Source organism: Serinus canaria, chromosome 1A (genome assembly GCF_022539315.1).
Source record: "Serinus canaria isolate serCan28SL12 chromosome 1A, serCan2020, whole genome shotgun sequence".
In the NCBI taxonomy this organism is placed as follows: domain Eukaryota; kingdom Metazoa; phylum Chordata; class Aves; order Passeriformes; family Fringillidae; genus Serinus; species Serinus canaria.
The window spans coordinates 6,323,718-6,344,079 of NC_066314.1; the positions used below are offsets into that span (position 1 = coordinate 6,323,718).

The window sequence follows — 20,362 nt, forward strand, 5'->3', positions numbered from 1 at the left end:
CAGATCCTCACTGCCACTCTGGACAGACTGTTGTCATTTAAGAAGATGGAAACTCAGAGGAAACCAGCACAGAATCAGGCATAAATTAAACATGCTTTGAGCTAATATTTCTACAAGTGGTTTGAGTGCCTCCAGACCCGAGCTCAGTCTCACTTGAGAGCCCTCAGTTCAACACTGGAAGAACAAACTGTTTCAGTGGCACTGCTGCTATAGAGAAATATTTGTTTCCATGATCTGCAAGGATGTCTTGGGACAGAATACTTGTGTTTCAGTGCCAGTCTCCAGTGCTTCTCCTTAATGACAGCCAGATTGCAGAGGCTGCACCAGTGGAGTTTTTATCAAAACCTGTTTTGCATGAGAAGTCATTATTCATAAAAACTAATTTTAGAGCCTGAAATTTCCTGTTATTCCAGTTGCAGTATTTCTCAATTTGAAACAGCCTCACTGCTGAGCTTGGCCTTCCACTTATCACAAGGTAGTTTTGATAAAGTGTCCAGCTTTAAGATATAAAGCATAAGAGGAGCAAGAGACTTCACTGGATTCCCAGCAGCTGGATTTGGGGCCTTTCTGGGTCAGATAAGGGATTACAAAAGCTTGGGGAAAATACTGATCACATGCATACCATATATATAGAGAAGATTAAGTAATTTATGCAAAAAATAGAAAATCATGTTTTGAAGCTGGAAAATAACCTGGGGGCACAAATGCTCTGCCTCAGCCCCTGGTTATCCATGGTCTACTGCAATAGGTCAAACACATTTTGCCTTGAATTTTCTTCTGTTTCCATTCACTGTTTGGACAGAGAGTTACTGGTTTGTTATTGTTTATAAAAAATTACTTATCTGGAGATAAATCTTGGATCAAACTTTCACACTTTGCTGCTGAGCTGCTTTTGATTCTCAAGTAGTTGTGCATGAATCATCAGTGGTGTTTGTATGGAAGGATTAACCAGGGACAGTACAAAGTATATTGTGCCCAAAGAAGGTTCCACCATCACCCTAGGAGTCATCCATTGGGAAAAAGTGGTCAGTCATCTTTCCTGCTTTGCATCACACACAGTGATGCAAAGTAGGAAAAAAAGTGCAAAAAAGTGAGGAATAACTTACTTTCTCAGCACTGGAAAGAGAAAGTGGTGGCAGAGGACACAGGCATTTTGGGTTGCTCAAGAAATCTCAGCTAACATTGGGAAAACAGCCCCAGATGATCATTCCTCATTGCTTGCTTCTTAATTTGTGTGTGATCCCCTATGCTGATATGTCCTTGTCCACAGCTTTGTGGGGGCACCAGTGTCAGCCAATATCAGGGACTGTTCCCAAAATATACAAAAGAAATACATGTGTTTATCCCTATAAATAGCACTTGGATGACTTCCCACACTATTCATCTCAGGTCTTTGAGCAGCTACTGAATTCTTTTTTCTAATCTAGCTGTGGAATTGTTTGTAAAACTGACCCTGGGGGCTCTTGTGTTACAGACTGGGCACTGACCATGTGAATGAGTTATTTAGCCTTTAGTATCACCCCCAAAAATGGGATCTGCAGGAGTTTTCTTTCTCTGCCTGGTGAAGAAAAGATGTTCCTGCTATTCCTCTCGTGCTCTCAGGAACATTTTTAGAAATTACTTCTTGCAATATCTTTCTCTTGTACCTCCACCTGTGTTCTTTTTATCTGCATCCCATTATTTTTAAGGCAAGACTGGGAATAGGAGTTTAGGGGGAAATCTGTTGCTTATGTGATAAGGTTGCTAAATAATTCTGAAAACCTTTTATTTGGTGAAACTGCAAGAAAATGATGACAACTAATAGCTGCCTGAAACTCCCCCAGGACAGTGCAGGATTTTTTCACAGCAAGGACAGAGGGGTTATTTTTGCATTTCTGCATATCTGAAGAAAAGCAGCAGAACCTCTGATAGTGAGGTCATTTTATTCACACAGAAATGTCCCAGCAGATGGAAATGAAGTCGGTGGGATTTTTGATTCTGTAAGAATTAACCAAAAAACTCATTATGGACTTTGGAAAGTGGCCCAGTTGCTGGAAGTCCAGCAAGATTTCCTCCAGCCATAAATTGCAAGATAGGCGGATTTGCTGGGGCTTTCCCATCCCTTCTGCAAAGCCAATAATGTTAAACCTAAAGTTACATGAAAACTTCCATGTCTTCCTAAGCTCTGTTTTTAAGGGAAAGTACAGCAAGGCAGTACATAAAATACCTGTATTTTGGCTCTTAACCTATCCCTGTGCCAGGGTGCCCCAATGTTCCCCTCCCACATTCCACCTCCTCTGACCTACAGGGTTTGCTCCCTTCTCACCTGCTTTCTGGTGTGGGTCCCCATTGATTTTCCTCCCAGAGGAGCATCCTTGCATCCCCCTGTGCAGGAGGTTCATCCCATCCCTGGCCAAGCCAGGATCAGCCCCTGGGCTCACTAGACTTTCAGGAGAGGCTGATTTGGGAGGATCTCCCTGCCATTTTCTGCAGTAGCAATGAATCCTTCTCAGCCTCTTCCTAGCAAGGGAAAAGCTGTGCCAAAAGAGGCTGGTTTCTGCCCTGTGCCTGGCAGTTCTGGTGCCCTCCTGCAGGACCCTGTCTCTCCTTGTGCATCAACATGGGCTGCAGTGTCCTCCTGGACACAGAGGCTGATTCCCCAGCTGTGTAGATACTCCAGCCATGCAGAGGAGCTGGACTGAAAGGCTCTGGAGAGGCTGAGGTTCTTGCTGGGACTCAAATCTGTGCACCCCCTTGCAGGGTTGTTGCCCTCCAGCTCTGTGCTGCTTAGCAGTTCACTCCTACCTTTTGCTGCCACAAGTGTGTATAAATCACAGCAGTCCTAACTTGTGCTCTTGTCCCTCTGCCAAGGTAATTAGCACAGTGCACATTTGAAGAGAGTTATTTCTCTCTCCAGAGCAGCCTGCCAGTGCCTCAGCATGCACAGCACTGTCTGCTTGCCTTCAAGTGCTTTATCAGAGCACTTTGGGTTTGTCTAAGGAAAGTGCTGAGGAAGGCAAGAAATTAATGAAGGGCTGTCAGGCTTCTCTAAATGCAGCCCCTGAGTCTCACAGGGAGGAGGGGACAGAGCAATGGCTTCAAGAGGATCTTTTTTCTTCTTTCTTTTTTTCTTCTTTCTTTTTTTCTATTTTCTTTTTTCTTTGTTTCCTCTTTTTTTTCTTTTTTCTTTTTTATTTCCTTTTTTTCTTTTTCTCCAACCTGGGTATCTCTACCCCAGTGCTCATCCTACCAGTTGCAGTGCTGGTGTTGTCAGTTCCATCATTTCCCCTCTGTAAAGCACCCAAAAATCTTGAGGGTTGTGACAAAAGAGGAGGAAGGAGAAAATCAGTTCATGTGCATCCCACCCCAAGGCTGTGGGATGTGAGCATTGATAATTATTACACTAAAACAAGTAATTTATAATTTCTTCACAGATACCAGTAGAGCTGGACACTGATTGTGGATCCCATCTCTTCATTAAGCACCAGATGTTTTTCCTCTGTTGTCTGTGTACATAGTGGCTTTTTGGCATGTGCTAAATTCAGCATTTTTAGGGACCCTTCTCTTACACCACCTGCACCATGCAGTTTTCCAACAGGAGACCCCAGCCCCAGGCACCAGCAGGTGCCCATCAAGTAGGTGCCCCCCTGCTCTGGACATACACACTTGTCTGGCATGAGGTTATCTTCCTGGTTTGGTAAGGGCAGTCATCCAGTGGGACACAAATGAGGACTGGCTCATCTGCTCTCTGAGCTAAAGAGAGACACTTCTGGTTCAGCTGAACCACAGTGGGTTCATCATCCTGCTGCAAATTTCAGTGGAGTTCTCCCGGGTCAGTGTGGCTGTGATGCAGACCAACATCTCAGTATGTAAATTATTTATCAAGCACTCTGGCTCTTCAGAGCTAACAAAACATTGCTCCTTTCACCCTCAAGTGTTGAGTTGGTTCAAATAACCTCCAGGGCAGCCGGCTGGCTTTGGGTTATAAATAACTCAAGTATTTCATTTCTTGCTCTGCTGCTGTTTCTGAGCTAGATCTACAGTCTGTCTGTAATGGCTGGCTCTCTCCAATTAAATGCTTTATTGAGGTTGATTGGCTCAGAGTTAAAAAAAAAATGTAGGAAAAATATCATTTCAATAGCAGCAAAGTATGTGGAAGAATGATTTAGACCACAGATCAGTGACAAGAGGAAAAAAAAATATCATCTCTACACAGAGGCAGGAAGGGCTGTTTAACTGTGAGCAGGATGGGTTTGCTGAAACCTTGGGCCAGCCCCAGGTAAATCTGGCACTTTTCAACATTGGTGTTAAAACTTGAAGATGGGTTGTCTCTGCTGGCATATCCATGCAGAGTGGGACAGAATACTGCCTGCAGCACCAGCTGGGTGTGAGGGATCTCTGATCATGAGTTTCATCACTGCACTTGCTTAGTGCAGTGCTGGATGTGCTTTCTCACATCCAGCCCTGCCTCAGCATCTTGGCTGTCCTGCTCTGCAGCACTGGGAGGCTGCACCCTGAATGTTATCAGCTAAAACTAGGCAAAAAAGTTCAATGTCCTGCTTGTCCTGGGGCCAGGTTTTCTGAGAAGTCTGACTATAAACACTGAAAACCAGGACAGGACTGTTCTCAGCCTCAGGCAAGGCAGGCAGTGGGATGTGGTCAGCAAAATTACTTGCAGGAGTGAGAAAGGGAGAGGCTCTCCCTGTGTCTGCAGCAGCAGCAAGTCCATGGGCAGCCCTTGCAAGCTCTGCTGCAGAGGTTCATGGGCTCCTGGGCATCCTCCTCACTGTGCCTGGGACACAGAGCCCAGCACATCCTGCAGATGCATTGTGCCCTCTGCCTGAAAGCTCTGCAGGGCTCCTTGTCCTGCTCTGCTCCAGGTCTTCTGGATGTGCTGAGGGATTAGAGGGACTGATGCCCTGTGGATGTAGGGTTTAGCTCATGAAAGCTCCTCTTAGCACTTGGACAGGAGAGGATGGCAGGGGTCATGTCTGTGTAACAGAACTATTCCTCTGGTTAAACACTCTAAAGCATGCAGAGAGAGGCCAGGATATCTGCATGAGGCAGCATGGGGTCAACAGCACCAGGCTCCCAGGCAGAATTCTGCCTTGTCCAGGGCAGTGCCAATCTTCAGAAGTGGCTTTACATGTCCCTGAAGAAACCTCTCTAGTGGTAGCACTTGCCTGCTTGAAAAATTACTGGGACAAGCCTTAAGTGAGAGTTTCTCCTTCTCCCTCCCTCCTTCTTACCTTCTGGACAGAGATGGCTCCAGGGGTCACCTCTCTCTTTTCCTGTTCTCCACCAGGCTCTGTGGATATCCCCCTTTCTATGATGAAAACGACTCCAAACTCTTTGAGCAGATCCTTAAGGCAGAGTATGAGTTTGACTCTCCATACTGGGATGACATCTCAGAGTCTGGTAAGTAGTTACTCTTTGAATTTAAATGCAACAAGCATGCATCCACCTGTGCCTATTGCATGCATCCCCCCTTGGCATGAAATGCACCCTCCATCATGTGCAGAGATCCTTTTAACTGAACACCAGTGGGAATGTGCATTTCTTTTGGCTCAAATACTCATGGGAGTTTGTTTCTGCAGCAGGCAAATTAGATATGTCAGTCACACAAAAAGCACTAAAACATAGCTAAAACAGCAGTTAAAGATGGCAGAAGATTGTCCCAAGAAGAAAAAGCAGCTTAATTTCTTCATTGTGTCCTAATGAAAAGCAGATTGTTAATGTGCCATTTAATAATAAGGTGGCAAATGAGTTTGGCTCTGTTGCTGACACTTCACTGCAGCTCCAAAGCAAGTCCTCAGTCTGTGCAGCAAAAACCCAAGAAATTAATGGCTCAAAAATGAGGCAGGTGAGCAGATCTAGAAACTGGAAGGACAGTCCACGTGGGTGGATGTTCCCCATCCAGTGCAGGAGAGATTTAACCCATAGTACCCACCTGCCCCTGCTCCAGTGAGCCTGGCAGAGGGGCAGATCCCCAAATGTGTTACAGGCAGATGTTCCAAGGGCTTCTGGCTCCAGTGTGGGTCTGTGTCCAGGGGTGACAGCAGGGGACATTCCGCCTTGCACCTGCATGTGTCCTTGCCACACTGTTTAGTCTCCAAGAGGTCACCCAAGCTCAGTGTCCTTGCTCTGTCCAACCCAGGGAAACATTTGCACTTCATGCAGAAGAAGAAAAGAATTCTAGGAATATTCCATCATGTAAAAATATCCCCATAAATACAGTTTTCTGATTTATTAGTGCTACTGATTGAGGCAGGGGAATTAAAAATTGAGTGTTTTTATTATAAAGATCATTATATATTCTCTAATCTCCACACAGAGCAACATTTTATGCTGCTTACATCTGCAGTCCAGATATCATTGTGATGGATTGCTCAAAAATAAATGTGATGAGAAGTTTTTTCAAACTAATAAGGATTTTCAGAGAAAATATGAAGGTCTGCTGGCAGACCCTTCTGTCTCATGGGGGAAAGTCCATCACCTAAATCAGCACAAAGATTTTCCTGCCATATTTGGCTTTGCTGTGGCTCCTTCAGCTACACTGTCCTGAAGCTGCTGGACGCACGCCATGCTGCAATCTCCGTTCCTTCCATTATGGTGTCAATTAAAAACACACTGCCTCCTGCTCCAGGGAGTCCATTTGCCTTGCTGAATTCCTCCTAAATAGGGAACATGTCCTCACAGCTGTCCATGTGCTTGGAATGAGCAATGTGAAGCTCCTCTTACTGTGGCATCCGACCTCCTCCCTCTCCCCTCAGCTGACCAGCACATCCAGTGCATGTGGCCACATTCAGAGCACTAAGATGATGCAGCACGTGGCTGACCAGGGACCCAGAGTTGTGCACTGCTGACTCTGAATTATCCATCCCACTCCTTAATATACCTGCAGGAGTAAATGCCTTCAGCTTTTATCTGATACACTAAATAGCTTGGGTTTGGTCCTAAGTCACCTCGGTTCTATCTATACTAATAAATGACAAATGACCCAGGGCTGATTTCTTGTGCTGTGGCCAGATGGCACTTGGTAGCTTGATCAGAGCTGTTGAATGTGGCAGCAGAACTGGGCATCAACTCTATTGCTTTCAATTATTTTCTCTCTTTTTTTTTTTTTTTGCAGCTAAAGACTTCATTCGGAATTTGATGGAGAAGGACCCTAATAAAAGATACACCTGTGAGCAAGCAGCACGGCACCCTTGGTAAGCAGCACTCAGTGCTCTGAGAAACCCTCAGGACACAGAGCACCCTTTTACATTCCTGCCTGGAAGTGGTTTTTCTGTCACACATTGTACTGACCTCCACTACATAACTGTGTGCTCTTATTCTCTCAAGCCCTGCTTTTGCCCTCCATATCTTCCTGGAAAACTGTAATGGACTTTAATCTCATGCACCAACCTGTGTAAGGATTAGCAAAATGCTGAATTATGTATGTTGACTGTAGTGCAGCAGTGGGATGTGCCAAAATGATTAAAATGCTTTAAGTTAAAGGATGCCTTTGCATCTGAGTGACTTCATCAACATTACCCAAGGTTTGTGTAGCTGGCACAAGGGTGACTCATGTCCTTCTGACCAGCCCTGAGTGACTGAGAGCATCATCCCACACTACCAGCTGCACCCACACATGGGCTCTGGATCTAACTCTTTTAGGGCAGGGAACATTATATAAGCAAGGTGAGGTATTATTTTTGTTGTTATAATAGCTGCAACAGAAAAGAGTTAATGGCATGGCATTTTCACCCCAGGTGTGCATTACACTCTGTTTTTATACTGTCACAATTGCCCCAAATGCCACTTCCTTTTGCATTGTCTGTGCCACAAAAAGGAAATTTGAGACATGAAATCCCACTTTTGTGAGATGAAAAAAAATCCCAAACTGGTTCTAAATGATACTGACCTGAGCCTCAGGAAATTAAACAAGTCAGTATTAGGAATACAGAATAAACAACGAGAATGCAACTCCCAGCAGGGAGTGAGGTGACCATTTGTACAACTCAGAGACAGATTTTTCCAAAGCCTTACATCCAAGATACACAAAATGTAAACATCCAGCTTCTGGCCCTGCTACATCTGTGTTGGTGGCTGGAGTGCAACAAAGAAACGTGGCACTTGCAACACACACAGCTTCTGGGCCCTCTGGAAGGAACAAAATGATAAAAAGTGTTTTCATTCCTTTTTTTGTGTGGTTTTGTTTTTTTCTTTTGCATGTCATGGCCCAGGGCCAATGGAAACTCACAGACTGCTACATAATTCGTACTGTTTTCCACAGAATCCAATTTTCCATTTGAAAACAACCCCCCAAAAAGGTTTTTCCCCGTTTCTGTGGCAGGGGATCTTTTTCTGCCAGGCTGACTTTGCCATCCAGTGGTTCATTTTCAGGACTTCAAGTTCTGACACAGCACAGCTCAGGGTCAGCCTTTGAAATGTCAGAGATGCAAATGGCACTGCAGAAGGGAGGCTGAAAATATTCACCATGTTGGCACTCCACACCCTGAATCCACCTCCCTTTGGCACAGGGACAATGTGTGCCAGGAGATTAGAGGACAAAAAGGAAAAGCATGGAGGTTTCCAAAGCTATGGATGGCTTCAGACCTGCCTCTGTCCTCCCCAGAGTGCTCATGAGCATCACTCCATGCCCCATTCCCCCTTGCTCTGAAGAGCTCCCTGTAACATGGGCATTGCAGTTATGGACCTCTCTGCAGAGCTGGCCAGAGATTTTTTTTATTTTTGGAGGATTTGGATCCTGTAGTGATTAATGCCTTTTTGGATAATCATGGCTGTTCACCCAGATGTTATTTTGGAGGTAGTGGTGGGATCTCCTTTTGCCAAAGCATTGCTCAAGGAGCATTTTCCACCCAGATTCCTCATGTCAGGAAATAGTGAGGGTTTTGCTGTTTCTTTTCTCATTCTAGCCATTACATCTGTGGCAGTGACATCCTTTCCTTCTCCTGGAAGGGAGGGAAGGCTTTTTCAGTGGAGGAGGAAGAGAGTTCTGTGCTTTGTCTCAGTGGTCAGCTGTGTCCTTCTCTCAGCCTGGGCGTGTTTGGGTTTCCAGCAGCTCCAGGCCTGAGCTCCTCTCCCTCATGGTTGCATTCAGTGTTGCAGCAGCTGGAGACAGGGGTGCACGTGTGCAGCCAGCAGAGAGAGGCTACCACAGCTTTTGTATCATCCCACACCCCCTTTTGAGATGAGCATGGATTTCACATCCCCCGAGGCTGCATCTCCTCCCACAGTGCCAAGAGAGCATCAGCCTCTGCTCTGTGTGCAGTCACAGGACAGAGGTACCTGAAGCTCTTGGCTTGCTGGGAAGGGATGATCAGAGCAGGCTGAAGTGCTCCCATCAATTAAATGTCTTGCAGAGTGTTTGCACTGCGAGCAGCCCTTGATGGCTGCTCATAAAAGGTATTTTTTTCTTGTCTGCACAAGCAACATAACTGGAGAGGCATCTTTGAACCCTAGAGTTCTCATGAAGGAAATCCTGATTCCACTGAGGCTAATGGGAGTTTTGCCAGACTTCAGTGAGATTTTGGGTTTTTCTCTTTGTTTCAGCAGCAGAACACAAGCCTCCCTGGGTCACTGTTGCTGTGCAAATGGCAGATAATTAATAGATATATGGTGAGGTGGCTCCATGTAGTAACATTTTCCAGCTTCCTCTTTTTCTTCCTCCTGTGAAGTCTTCCTAAGCAGTATCAGATCTTTGAGATTTTCACAAATTAGGAAGAAATCTATCAAATCATGAATAATTCACTCATATTTTATCATCTGATTGTGCTAAAAGTAGTTAACTGTGCGTGACATGACTACCTGGACATGAGATTTTGTTGTTTCAATATGCAGTATTTGGGAAGAACAAACTGATTCTAAAACTTTTATTTTAATCACAGTGTTTTCATTAAAACCTTCCAAACAGGGCTTGCAGGAACTGGATCTTGCAAGTTATTACATTTGTGCCTTTAAGGTTAATAATATCTTTGAATTTTGGGAAACTGCTCCAGAATAGACAGCTATTTGCATGACTAAATGTTTGCATAGAATCAGACCCTAAAAAAAGTCAATACTTCTTCCCAATGGCCCACTTTTCTGCAGTGTATCTGCTCGCCACATGCCTGCATTTATGTGATGTCTGGCTATTTATAATCAAATGGCCTTGGTAGGGGGATGGTGTGTTAAACTCAGAGCTGGCAGAAAAGGAGGCTAATAATTGCAGTGAAGTATGACAGCAGAAACAGTACAATATGTGAGACTTGTTGGTATAATGAGTCCACCCCTGCGTGTCCATTTATTCAGATTTCTCCAGTTTCATATACAGGTGACTTATGCTTTCCACTGGAAAAGTTATTTATTTTATAATGTATCTTTCAGTGAGGTTTGCACTGTTTATGGGGTGTTGCAAAGGTGCAATGTTCTGCTTAGCTTTTCCCACTGTGACTTTTCAAAAAGGACATGGAAAATGAAGGTAACAAAAGAATGGGGTGATTTTGCTGCAGCTTGATAGATTTTAATGTTTCCCTGGCTCATAATAAAGACAGCAATTAAGTTTATTAAATATATTGCCATGTCAGAGCCCACATCCTGTTTAGGGCAGTGGCTCAGTCTGCAGTGGTTGGGGGGGAGCAGCAGAAACCTGAGGACCCTTTTTTTCCAGCTATAGACTCAGAAACACAGAATATCCTGAGGTGGAAGGGACCCTCAAGGATTATCAGAATGTGCTCCCCATCAGGTCAAACTAGGTCCTGCAGAGCCAAATTCAGCCTCCAGGCTGGGATCAGAGGGAAAGAAAACAGTGCTCAGAGGGTGAGGACCAAGTCCAGCAGTTAGGAGGCTAATACAGAAGTTAGAAGGGACTGCCATGAATTTATTTACTCCATCATGCATTAACCAAGTGCACCTAAATGGATTTAATGCTGTCTGCTGAAGGCACTTACAGCATCAAAGAAAATTTGGGGCATCTCAATTAAAGGATGATGCATTAATTGCCTCTATATAGAGATTGTAAATACAATCTAGATACAATTTACAACTGATTGTAAATACAATACAGTCTAGAGACTGTAGAAGGGAGAAGGAGCTTGTGGCACCAGTTGGACCCCAGTGTCTGCAGGCAGGAGTGTGGTCCTGGCCTTTTCCCACTGCTTCTGCAAAGGGAGAGAGGGTCCTTGGGATGTGCCAATGTCCAGCCACGCCCACACTGAGGAATCACAAAGCTCTGGCAAGGACTGAGCCTCTGCAAATTGTGACCATGACTCCAAGCGTTTATTGTGTGCCAGAGAGCACAAGCCAGATAATAATTTCCACCCAGGGAAAGGACATGGTTTACAAAGAGCTCAGTTCTCAGACAATATTGTTTGAAGTGTGAAAAGGCCTTTCTGAAGGGAATTGCTGATGTTTACAACATTAAATCAAACTCTTATCGAGTTCATCCCCACACTCTATTTATTTTGGAACATCACTGATCCAGTGTGTGTGTATATTTATATACATGCATGGATGTGTGTGTATGTGTACATATAGAAGAGTTATGATCCCTCAGCATTATCCATTACAGCTAACTCCATGTTTCCTGTCATCATACTCAGGAGTATTTCCAAGCACTTTTTGGCCAGCACAGCATTTGAGTTGGCTGCCTTCAGAAGGAAGGTTCAGAAAATAATGGTAGATGAAAGGCTCTGCCTGCCATTGTGGGCAGGGAGGATGAGAGAGACATTTGCTTGCCACATGCTAATGAAGAACTGTCCAAAAGGAAATTTGCTGGTTTTGTCTTTGTTGGAGGTTCCTCTCAAAGCTTAGAAGTGGTATGGCCAGATAAATTGGTGTGATAAGTTTGAAGTCAGCTAGAGAGCTAAAATAAATTAGATACTATGAAATAATATTTGATCATTAGATCAGATTCCTCTCATGTGCAGGATTAGATTTGTATTGGTTATTCATGAGAAATACCCTTTTTAGCTTCTGTGGATGTGTTTGGGATGGGGAGCCATCATTCTTGGTCTCTTGGTATCCATTTCTGTTCTGTATTTACAACTGGATGTAAAACCAGCTTCAACATGAAGTTCCCCAAAGCATTGTTAGGATGCAGCTGGTTTCAGGTGCTGCAAAAATGGGAATGCTGAGAGAAAATCCAGGTCTCCCTTAGACTAATCAGTCCTTGCTTGGTTCTGGGTGGTGCTCAGCAGAATAACAGATGATGCACTATTCTGATTTGTTTAATTTTATTTTTGTGTATATGTGTGGTAGGTAGAAGCAATGTCTTTTACTATGCCAAGTAGAACAGTTGGTAAAAAAATACTTCAGAGCTGACAAAATTAACTTCAAAGTTAACTGCAAAGCCAGAAACTATTGTTCAGGACTAGATAAGCATCAGTCTGATTAGCTCAAGTTGACTGCAGTTTCTCAGTGAAAATTGAGCTGATTTCTGGAGGCAAAGTATATGTTGTGCTAGAGAGAAAGGGTGAAAGAAAGAAAGATACTAAGGTATTTTTGTCCTTAAAGGAAAATTAGATAGTTTATAGCCTGTGGACTTGGAGAGTTTGGGAAATGTGGAAGAGAAATTATAAATGCACTAAAACCACTATCTATTAATTTCATTCTTTCTCTTCTCAGTAAGGGAACTAAAGGTCATGATTAAATATATTTGGTATAGATGTGAGGATGCTCATGATAGCCACCACAGAGTAGATCTGTGTGCCCAAACATATCTCATTTTTCATATCTACCAGCTGAGAGTACAAAACATTTGACTTCTCCCTGCTCACCTCCACCTCTTCCATGTCCTGAAACCCCCACATCTCCAGCAAAGCACCAACAGAGAAGGAATGATAACATTGCTCTTGTTTTCCTAGAAGTAAAACTATACTAGAAACACTCTAACTCCACGAGTATTTCATTAAAGGCACAAAACCCTGCAAGTGCAAGGTGCAGTCTGAAAGCACTGTGCTCATGTTCCAGCATCCCAGGATTATCAGGATAGTTCTTCAAAGGAGCTTTGGAGAACAATCCCACTCCCAGCTCTGGCAGCTGAGGCTGCATTCTGAGCCACACCATGCAGCATGCCAGCACGTGTTTGAACAGCTCCTGCTGCACTAAATTAGCCCCAGCAGTGCTGTTATTTTGCTCTGATTAGAAACTCTCATCTGCAAGGTGCTAATGTTGCTGGAGAGACCTAAGGTGTGGGATGGTTGCAGTGCTGCAGCATCTGAGGGCTTCACAGGATGTCTCTCCATCCCCTTGTGAAGTAAACAAATATTCTTCTGCCCATCTGGAAAACACCCAAATACCAAGACTTTTTTTCCTGGAATTACAGGAATTGCATGGTGAACATAGAGTTAGGGGTGGTATAAGGCAGTTTGTGAACTATTGGAACCAGCAGTTTCTTATTGAAACAACCAGCGTTTCAGAAAATGATCCCTAAACTAAAAATAATAATAATTTTAAAATAACCTCTATGGGAGCTATATGCCCAATCAAAAGCTTCATATTGCAAAAATGTATTTTCAAATCCTTGAGGAAACTGGCAAGAACAATCTTCTGGAAGAGCTTGCAAGGGCATCAAGCCCCAAGAACTTGTTCTAGCTATGTTTCCAAATAAAATTTGACAGGTAGGCAACAGGATCTGTTCTCATAGAGTTTGTTAACCAGCTTGTTTGTAAAGCAAAATGCATCATTAGCTTTGGTGGAAAAATGTCCTTTGCAAGTGTAAGTGAATTTTCTGTCTTGGTCTCTTTGGTCAGTTACTGAAGGGATGGTTTGGCTTGTAGTTTCTTCTGAGATCTGTACTGTGACAGCCAATGCTCCCAGCTGGAGTGTGCTGAGGGCACCTGCCTTCACCAAGGAGGTGTTCTTGGACAGAGCAGAGTGCTCATGACATTTTGGAGTGACTCTGACTAGTCATGCAGTTTGCATTCCCACCAGGAAACTTTGCTAGGGCCTGTCTGGGAGTGTGGACTGCTTGGGATCCATCAGGGTCTGTGCTGAGCCTGGCAATATTCACTGTGCAGGACAGAGGATGGAACAGTGAACATGATGCTTAACCCCCAGATAGTGCCTCACAAAGATTTTGGTCACCTGGCCCCAGTGGGAAATCCAGGAAATCCAACTGGCCTTGCTGTCAGTGGGAAAGGAGATCAGAAGGAATCATCTCCAAAGAAAGATCTGAAGATCAAGCAGTTTTCAGCCAAATACCTCCCTTTATCAACAGCACAGGGACCCAATAGAGGTCAGGTGCCATTTGGGAGCTGTGCTTTGCCCAGTTCTGTCTGCTTGAGGCAGAGTTTCCATGGCAGGGAGACAGGGCCCTTCCCAGCTGGGTGAGCCCTGCTCCCTCCTGCCCCAAATCCTGCTGGCTCCAGCACTCCTGAATAACCCAACAGAGATGAGCTCAGTTACAACAGGGTGGGATTGCTGGGTCCTCACTCTTGGGACATGAGGATTTAGCCCTTCCTCCCAAGGGGAAGTCATTCCTCTCATCTCTCTGGTGAAGATCCTGGGATACTGTTGTCAGCTGGGAAGAGGGCAGCAATTTGGAGAAGGCTGGTCTCAGCACTTCTTAGATGTGCCAAGGACCTGAAGGCAGAGAAAGCAGCATGTCCTTAGAAGAACAGTTTGGAATGATCTGGGCAAAGTGGAAGGGACACACAGGACACATAAATGGAAGCAGCAGGCTGGGGTATGTAAGCAGAGTTTTTTCTTTTAAAAGCACAAAGCAGTGCTGCCATTCTGCTGCCTTAGTTGGAAAACAAAGAAAGTTTGGGTGCTGCCCTCAAAGGAAGATGTGGACTAGTTGGAGAAAATCCAGAGGAGCTCACTAGATCAGAGGATTAGAAAGCATGAGTTATGAAGAAACAGGGAAAGAATCAGTTTGTTTAGTCTAGAGAAGAGAAGACTGAGAGAAGTCATGATAACAAGCTTCAAATATGTGAAAGGAGGCTTCAAAGACAAAGGGTATAAACTATTTCCCATGTCTTCTAGGAGGTAGTGAGGCACTGGAATAGGATGCCTGATAAGTCTCCATCTTCTGGAGATCTTTAGGAACTGGTTTGTCAAATATTTGTAAAAATTATTTTGACAGAGCTGGAGTGGGCAGAAGGACTAGATGACTGCTGAGTCCCCCAGACCTTTTGATTGTCCTGCTGGAGCTCCTCAGACTGGGAGACTCTGGTCCTGGTGCATTATTAAATTTCTTATAATTTTTTATTGCTAATTCACACTGTTTTTCTACATTGTGGCTAAATAAATTAATTTCTGAAAGTATCACATACAACATACATGACAACCTTTGCCTCCTTGCACCACCTACATTAGATAGCACTGATTACCCCAGCACATGGCCCAACATCAGTTCACTGCAGTGCCCGCTCTTCCAACAGATCTCATGCCTTGAGGAGTTAAATGAATCAATAAAATCCCCTTGAAATAACAGAGTTTAGTGAAAATTTGAATGTGTCTTAATCTGTTAAAGAAGCTATGCAAGATCAATCAGTTATTTTAGGTTAAGTATTGCTCAGCTTAAGCTCTTTGTGCAGCCTGTGCTGCTTCAATGAGTGTCCATGTCTCTGCTGTGCTCTAAATCTACATGAATCATAATGAATGACTACATACATTGCAGGGTGGCAGGAAAATCTCCAGTGCAAACAGAAATCAGACAGGTTGGAGTGGTTCTGGAAGCTTCTGCATAGCTGAGGCTAAAAGTAGTCTCAGCCTGTTGACGTTAAATCTTTGGATGTAAAGAGGGAAAAAAAGGTAGAATGTTTTCATCTGGGGCTGTAATGGTGATAGAAAGCAGCCATGCACCAACAAAATCAGCCCATACCTCTTTGTAGCTGCCAGACTTACAAACCTTATCTACACTGGCTTTTATTGCCCCAGATTTTCCACTGCAGCTGCCAGCAGAGACAGCCGTGGGAAGTCTGAGCCCATCTATGAATGAAATCATTGTCACTGCAGGTGCAGTCACACCTGGGAGCAGGTGTGGGGAAAAAGTAAAAGTATTCAAGGGGAGGAAAAGATCTCTTACAATGTGCCTGCTCTGTCCATTTCAGGATCGCTGGAGATACAGCACTCAACAAAAACATCCACGAGTCGGTCAGCGCGCAGATCCGGAAGAACTTTGCAAAAAGCAAATGGAGAGTAAGTGTCCTGTCCTGAGGGGTGACACTGACTCACAGCTCTGCCATATGGCCACCCCTGCAGTGGGGTAGTGCTTTTGTGGCCCAAAATTGTGGTCCAAATGGTTGGTCCAGGCTTAGGTTACATGACCCTGTAGGGCCTCATATACAGGATGGTGTTTGCCAAGTACCAAATGTAAAGAGTGGGAGAAATGGGGCTGGTGCTGCTCATAGCTAAAGCACCTGTGGTTTTTGGTGGAGTGGGGTCAGCACCACACAGGGACATGAGGAAATGCATGTTGGGGCAGGGATGGATTTGTCAAATATGACTTTCTTGTCTCTCAGAATCTCTGCTTGTCAGAGTGACTCTGAGATACATACAAGCCTCCTTTCCCAGCCCGGCCATTGAAGAAGAAGTCAGGATTCTTTTGTTCTCCTTCTCAAGGCTGTTTGTAATTTCTTATCTATAACATTCTTTCTCCTACCTGCCCAGGTCTGTCTGGCAGGTTGGGTTGAGACACACTGCCCACCTCAGAGGCGGTGTTATCTTTTTATACTAAAACCTACATGTACATTATTTACTTCCCAATACCTATCACCTATGTTAGACAGTGAGTTTCTACTCTAAACTAATCTAAAAGTGCAAACACCACCCAGAAGATGGAGGCCAAGAAGAAGAAGAAGGAGAAAGACAGGACATACCCAGATTCCTCCATCTTGGGACCCCAAGCCCCATTCTAAAGACCCCAACAATCTATTTTTCACCCTGTGATAAATTAACTATTATTTTACTTAAACTCTCTTGACTTGTACTTCTTCATATAAAGGTTGGTAATTGTTTTTTCCATGGGTCAAGATCAAAGGCACAGGGGCCTAGGGTTCAGTGCCAAGGTCTCTGAGCCCCCCAGGCAGGGGTTCAAGTCCTCCAGGGCAGTCAGAGGAACTTCCTGGGTTCTTGTAGGCTGCAGCATCCCAGCTGAGCACTAGGACAACAAAGGTTTGATAATGCACTTTCTAGTTTAAAATCCGTGAAAAATTTGAAAGTTAACAGGCTTCTTCCCATTCTGACACTCTGAGCAGCCAGGAGAGGAGCACAAGCAAACCTTCCACCTCCAATTTTTTTTATTCTCCACTTCCTTCCCGCTGTTTTCCTGCAGCAAGCGTTCAACGCCACGGCGGTGGTGCGGCACATGCGGCGGCTCCACCTGGGCAGCAGCCTGGACAGCGCCAGCGCCAGCGTGTCCAGCACCCTCAGCCTGGCCACGCCGCTCCCCGACACGGCCACACGCAAAGATTGTGAGTAGCAACATCCTGGGAAAGCCCCAAAATCCACGGGATCCCCGTCTTCCCACAACCCCCAGGCTGCAGTCCTCGCTGCCCATAGGTTTGGCTTTGTGCAAGCGGGTGTTTTAAAATGAGGATTTGGAATGCGCTGTCGTTTTTTGGCTGGCAAGAAAAATCGTGTTGCAATTGGAGAAGTCTATGCACTGAAAAAAAAAAAAAAGTTTTAGCTTGGTGATTTTTGGGAGAAAATCACAGTTTCTTCTGGAGAAAAAGGGCTTTTGCTTGGGAAAAAGACCCAGATCCCCCTCAGCAACAAAGTTTTGTATTCGGTTGAAATTTGAATAAGTTTACTCAAACTGTTTATGTTTGAGTTTACAGTATTTTGATAGGGCATTTTTCTGTAAAAATTGCTTTACTTTCCATTTCCATGGAGAAGGCTGATCCTGCCAGTCAGACCCAGCTTCTCTCTTAAGGAGCTGGGTCCAAGTTAAGCTCCTGCATGAAAAGGTTCATTTGTTTGAGCAGGATTCAGACTGTGCACCACTGTGGGACTTGGCCCTCTGCCATGTTTGTTTTGTGCTATAATTGATATTTGCAAGCTGCCCACTGGACTCAGATGTTTGGGATATATGTTTTTTCTGAATGCCAGGGAAGGGGACATGGCAGCAAAGGGATTATTTGGAAGACTGAAATGCATCCCTTGCAATGAAACCAGTTTATTCTCTGGCTTCTGAGCATTTCTTTTTTTCTCTCCTGTCCATCTGTAGATATTTTACAGCATGAAATGGAGGGATGTGGACTTTGCAGTTGGGGGGTTACTTTAAAGTGCAACACTAGAAAGGAATGCTTTGCTGTGGACTGAAGTAGTCATTTCTAGTCTTTACCTTGCACTATCCTGGGGCTGAAAGCACCTATTGCTCAGGATGGATTTTGGATCATGCTGCTCTCTGCTTCTGCCTCCCCTGCTTGCCACCCCCTGCTCCTTGATGAGGACATTCCACCAGCCACAGTCCTGGTGGCTCTGTGTGGAAGCTGTTTCCTCTTGCTCCATGGGTGTGGTTTCCCCCACAACTGGGGTGGGTTCTGCCTTCTGGGTACTCTGTGAGATATTTTTACAGCCCGTGCTGTGGCTGAGCCTGGGGAGAGCCCCCTTCCCTCTGGATATTGGGCCAGGTGGGGATTCTTACCCTGCGTCCAGTTTGTGATGCCCAGCACCAAATCCTACAGCTGCTGCCAAAAAACATCACTGTGCTCCTGGCACATACCTGGCACTGCAAAGGAGTGATGCTGACCATCCTCAGAACACTTCCAACCACGCACTGGCCATGCAGCCATGTAGAAAACCCCTGTGTGGGTGAAACGTCCTTTGGTTTTGGTTCCTGCTGCAGTATGGCAAGGCTGGACCCCAGTCAGGTCTAGAGCATCTGATGAATGCTTTGCTGCTAAACTGGTGGGTGATTAATGCAGTTAAACTGGTGGGTGATTAATCTCCATCCATCCATTTGATTAATCTCAAATGGTGTTAATTAATGACAATCAGTAGTCTGAAAAATGTTAAAACATGTGTGAACAGGTCGGGTGGAAAGAGAAAGAAATCTGTTTAATGACTACAGAACCCTGTGCAGAATCCAACCATATTTTGTAGTGGTGAAGTCAACTAGGACTTGAAGGATTAAATCAGATGTGTTGAGATAGGATGGGTTTTTACATGCCAGAAATACAAAGCAGAAAAATATTGGAAGATTTCCAAGCATCCCAGTTAAAGACCAGCTTGGCAGACAATGCAGAAGAACTTTCTTCTTCAAAGAAATAATTCAAAGAGTTAGGAGATGCTGGAGCCCCAGAGAAACAATGAGGAGAGCCAGCAGCAAATACAAGGAGTTAAGAGGAAGCTGACATATCAAATACATTCCACCCAATACCTCCTGATAGGAAAAAGGAAATCTCTGAGGTCTCTGTCCTACCTCTATTTCTCAGCAGTTTTCTCTGGGTACAGACTCCTTGCATGAGAAAGATCCATGCAGCAAGTTACATGATCCAGCTGTGCCACCACTACACACTAGAATGCTGCCTGGTGCTATTAATAGACACTTTTTGAACTCTCCAAATAATTTCAAATCCAGCAATTTCACATCACTGAAGATAATTAAGTACAGCCTTTGCCTGACAGTAGATTATGTCAGGCTGCATCCAAAACCTCTGTTAGCATGGCAGAGCGGAGATCAGGCATTAGGCTGGATACTGCTACCTGTCAGGAAACAGGAAAGGATTCCTAAGGGAATCAGATAGGATTTCTCAAGTGTATTGGCCTGATTCTCAGTCCATGCCTGCTTTATTCAATTTAGTAATGATTGGACTGCCTAGATTATTTATAGGTCCCAGAGCTCTGTATTTTAAAGGTACTAGATAAATTGCAGTGTGATGCCAAGTGGTCAAGTGTCAATGGGAAATGGAATGTGGCCAAGTATAGGTACAGCATAGTCATCCTTGAGATTGAAATGCCACCTTGAAGCATGGAAAAGTAGTTAAAAGCCCCAAGAAGTATCAAAAAGATCCAGAAGAATCAAAAGGCCTTGTGAAACTTCAATCTGAGAATATGTTAATATAGGTTTCATCCATCCTTTATTCACCACTCTGGAAAAACGAACCGTATTTCTAATCACTCTGAGCCTGCATCTTGTCAGAGCAAGGTGACCATGCCAGGTCCCCACCTAACAGCTTTTGTTGCACCAGAATCCTGGTACTCAAGAGATAATCAACCTCACATCAACCTACATTTCAGCTGGAAGCCCTGGAGACATCCCAGCAAAGCCTGGAGCAATGTGAGCTGTCACTAGAGTGATGTCCAAGTCACACAAATTTGCATTCCCTCTAGATTTACTGGAAATCAGCAATGAGTTTGACCCACTGTACTTCTTTATCAGCAGTTTCCCAGGATGCCCAGGAAACTGTGTTTAGCCCAGGTTCACAGTCTCTTCCTTTAGCTAGAT

The 20,362-nt window shown here is 44.5% G+C and overlaps 1 protein-coding gene across 1 annotated transcript in view; it reads left to right on the forward strand.

Moving 5' to 3' along the window:
* Positions 1-20,362, forward strand: part of CAMK1D (calcium/calmodulin dependent protein kinase ID) — a 216,390-nt gene that overhangs the window by 187,958 nt on the left and 8,070 nt on the right. The window contains exons 7-10 of the mRNA XM_009086893.4: positions 5,285-5,397; positions 7,112-7,190; positions 16,023-16,110; positions 17,246-17,384. Of these exons, the coding sequence (XP_009085141.1) occupies positions 5,285-5,397; positions 7,112-7,190; positions 16,023-16,110; positions 17,246-17,384 (419 nt within the window). The remainder of the gene's footprint in view (positions 1-5,284; positions 5,398-7,111; positions 7,191-16,022; positions 16,111-17,245; positions 17,385-20,362) is intronic.